The following is a 3,425-nucleotide window of genomic DNA, read 5'->3' on the forward strand; positions in this document are numbered from 1 at the left end:
ATGAGGGGACCAGCGGCTTCCCGTCGGCAGCGGCTGCAGGGGACAGCAGCATTAGAAGAAGATAAACAAAAAAACAGCAGCTCTAACTCCTTTCTCTTTTCTTCTTCTTCAACAGGGCAGCAGGCTCAGCAACGAGGTGGCTGTACACTCCAAGGCAGCGCCTCTCGGCTCTCTCCCTTTTCTGCTGCTGCTGCTGCTGCTGCTGCTGCTGCTGTTGCTGCTTCTGATGGGTTGTACGATGCCGTAGCAATAGAGCAGGAGCAGCGCGACAGCCGCAGGTCTCCGCAGTTGAGAAGACGCCAGCAGCAGCAGCAGCAGCAGCAGGAGCTACTGCAGCATGCAGCAGCAGCAGGAGCAGGAGCAGCAGGCAGCAGCAGCAAACACGCTAGAGGCTCTGGATCTACTCATCGCTGTCTCCCTTCCTTTCGCTATACACCCCAACTCTGCGAGAAATCTGAAGAGATTGTTAGGGTGTATCGGCAGCAGCGTTTAAAAGAGCTATGGATGAAGATAAGCAGCGACGAAGAAGGTGCAGCAGATTTCTTTGCTCTTCACTCTGTTGCTGCTTCTCTGTCTCTTACAGAGCGTCTCTTTATTAAAGCTGTTATTGCTGCTCTCGTGCAGCAAGCCATCAGCAGGTGCAGCAGCGATGCAGCAGCAGAAGGAGACACACTAGCAGCAGCCTGCGACCCGTTGCTGCAGCAGCAGCAGCAGGAGCAGCAGCCGCTGCAGCAGCTGCAGGTGCAGCACCCAGATAAAGAAGGCCCAGTTAAGATCAGCACGCTGTCTCCTTCTTCTAGACCTCCTCGCTTTAGACAGGAGACAGGGGATTTGCTGCAGTCTGCAGCAGCAGCACAGCAGCAGCAGGAGCAGGTGCTGGACCCGCAGCAGCAGCAGGAGCAGCTGCAGCAGGAGCAGCAGCAACAGCAGCAGCAAGCCGCACAGCTATACCGCCGTCTAGCGAGAGAGAGAGGGAGAGTCTATATGCTAGATGCTGATGAAGAGACAGCAGATGCGTCTGCTACACCGCATCTCTACGTCCCTGCCTCTGTCTTTCTATCTACCTGCATGCAGCTGCTTGAGGGTTCGTTTGGTGTTGCAGCTATTGATGAATTTAGAGACACCCTAACTCGCAGCTGCAGGAAGCTTGTTGCTGCTGCTAGCCCCGCAGCAGCAGCAACTATCGTCCAGCCACACGTTCTCGCATACTCTCGCAAGCTCGAGGCTCAGCGCCAGCAGCAGCAGCAGCAGCAGGAGCAGGAGCAGCAGCAACAGCAGCAGCAGAGGCTGTTGCTGCAGCGCGTACGCTCCCGATCCCTACCTGCATGCGGAGACCCTTCTTGCTGCTTCGAGCAGCAGCAGCAAATAGCAACAAAACGCTGGAGTCGCTTTGATGCTGCTATCCAGCGCTTTATCCTCAAGAGGCAGCAGCAGCAGCAGCAGCAGCAGCAGCAACTGTCCCTAAAAGAGCAGCAAGAAGCAGCAGCATGTACATTTCACCCTGAGATAAACCCCACGCCTCGCTACCTTAAACAAAGACGTGCAGACAACCAACAGCAGCAGCAGCAGCAGCAGCAGCAGCAGCAGCAGCTGCCTACAGACCCTATGCAGATACTGAGGCAGTTTTGCAGCAGATATGTCTCTAATAATAAATCTTCGGAGCTGCTGCTCGCTTTAAGTGAGTGTTCGTTTCACCCTAATGTAGAGAGATGCATTAAGAAAGAAAGACAGAGACAGCAGCGCCTGATGCAGCTAGAGCAGCAGCAGCAGCAGCAGCAGCAGCAGCAGCAGCAGAGACAGGGGAAGAAGGGCAGCGATAAGGTTAAGGGTAAAGGAGACAGATGTAAAGACAAAGACAAGCAAACAGCCGCTGCTGTAGACAAAATATTTAACTCTTTAGACTCACCCTTCGATGCTATCTTTCAAGCTGATATCCGCAGATGGCTGCAGCAAGAAGCAGATGAGGAGACACCAGCACCAGCAGCAGCAGCAGCAGGAGCAGCAGCAGGGGACTCCGAGGCCCGCCAGCTGCGACGAGGCAAAACTCCTGTTGTTGCTGCTGCTGCTGCTGCTGCTGCTTCAAAGAGATGGGTGTTAGACGGAAGGGAGCCGCAGCACAGAGACCATAGACATGCACTGAGTGCTGCAGCTGCCTGCTGCAACATATCATCAGAGCAGCAGCAGCAGCAGCAGCAGCAGCAACCTGTTGTTGTCCTCGATTCCAGAGCAGCAGCAGCAGCAGTATCTGCAGCAACGAGCCCAGCAACACCCGCTGCTGCAGCAGCAAGCCAGCGGATGCACCGCAGCAGCAGCAGCAAAGGCTACAGCAGCAGCAGCAGCAGCAACACAAAGTCACCGCCCCACGTCGTGCCCTGCAGCTCGAGAATAACAAACCCAGTACAGAAGTGAGTCTTATGTAGACTCCTAAGGTTTAGGGTTTAGGGTTTAGAGTTTATTAGGGTTTGTGGTTTAGGGTGAGGCGTTTAGCGTTCAGGGCCCAGGCCTAATCATGTTGTTGAGGGTTAGGGTTTAGGGTTTATAATATTATGAATTAGGGCTAGTATTGTTTATTAGGGTTTATTATTGTTTATTAGGGTTTATATTTGCTTATTAGGGTTTATAAGTGTTGAGGGTTAAGGGTTTTTAACTAGGGTTTATATTTGTTTATTAGGGTTTGCTGTTGTTATTGATTAGGGTTTTGCTACATGTTTAGGGTTTACGGTGTTCCATTAGGGTTTAGAAGCTGTATAGTTTATTAGGGTTTATATGTTTTTAGGGTTAATACAGCTGGTTAGGGTTTATGCAGCTGATTAGAGTTTATTAGGGTTTATATTAGGGTTTACATTAGGGTTTATATTAGGGTTTACATTAGGGTTTCTATTAGGGTTTATACTAGGGTTTACATTAGGGTTTATATTAGGGTTTACATTAGGGTTTATATTAGGGTTTATTAGGGTTGATTAGGGTTTATTTGGGTTTATGAGTGTTGATTAGGGTTTATATGAGGGTTTAGGGTTTAGGGTTTAGGGTTTAGGGTTTTAGGGTGTCTAAGCGTACGAAATTTTTTGCAGGTGGAAGGAGGATCTTCGAGGGGGTTATTTGCTGCCTTATTTAAATTTTTCTTTAGAACAAGACGAAGGAGAAGCAGCAAAGACAAGAAGAACTCAAGTAAAGAAGCATGACTGGCAGAGCTATATACGCTTAGAGCCTAGGGGTTTTCAAGCGAGAGTTATACCTGCTGAGAATACACTCAAACTTATTTGTGAAGATCTCGCTAAACAAACTCGTAAGCATATCTCAAACATCCTCTCAGGGTTTGCAGGCGTCATCAGGGTTTAACAGGGTTTATTAGGGTTTATTAGGGTTTATTAGGGTTTATTAGGGTTTATTAGGGTTTATTAGGGTTTATTAGGGTGGTTGAGGTT

At 49.7% G+C, this 3,425-nt stretch overlaps 1 protein-coding gene across 1 annotated transcript; it reads left to right on the forward strand.

The window, feature by feature from the left end:
- On the forward strand, positions 1–3,286 carry EAH_00033410 (hypothetical protein, conserved; the record flags this gene model as incomplete). Its single annotated transcript, XM_013392249.1, has 2 exons — positions 1–2,405; positions 3,072–3,286. Coding segments are annotated over 2 exons (2,620 nt in total), but the record flags the coding sequence as incomplete, so codon positions are not given.
- Between the last annotated feature and the right edge of the window lie 139 nt (positions 3,287–3,425).

Source organism: Eimeria acervulina, genomic scaffold, assembly GCF_000499425.1.
Source record: "Eimeria acervulina Houghton genomic scaffold, Eah_scaff332, whole genome shotgun sequence".
NCBI lineage: Eukaryota > Apicomplexa > Conoidasida > Eucoccidiorida > Eimeriidae > Eimeria > Eimeria acervulina.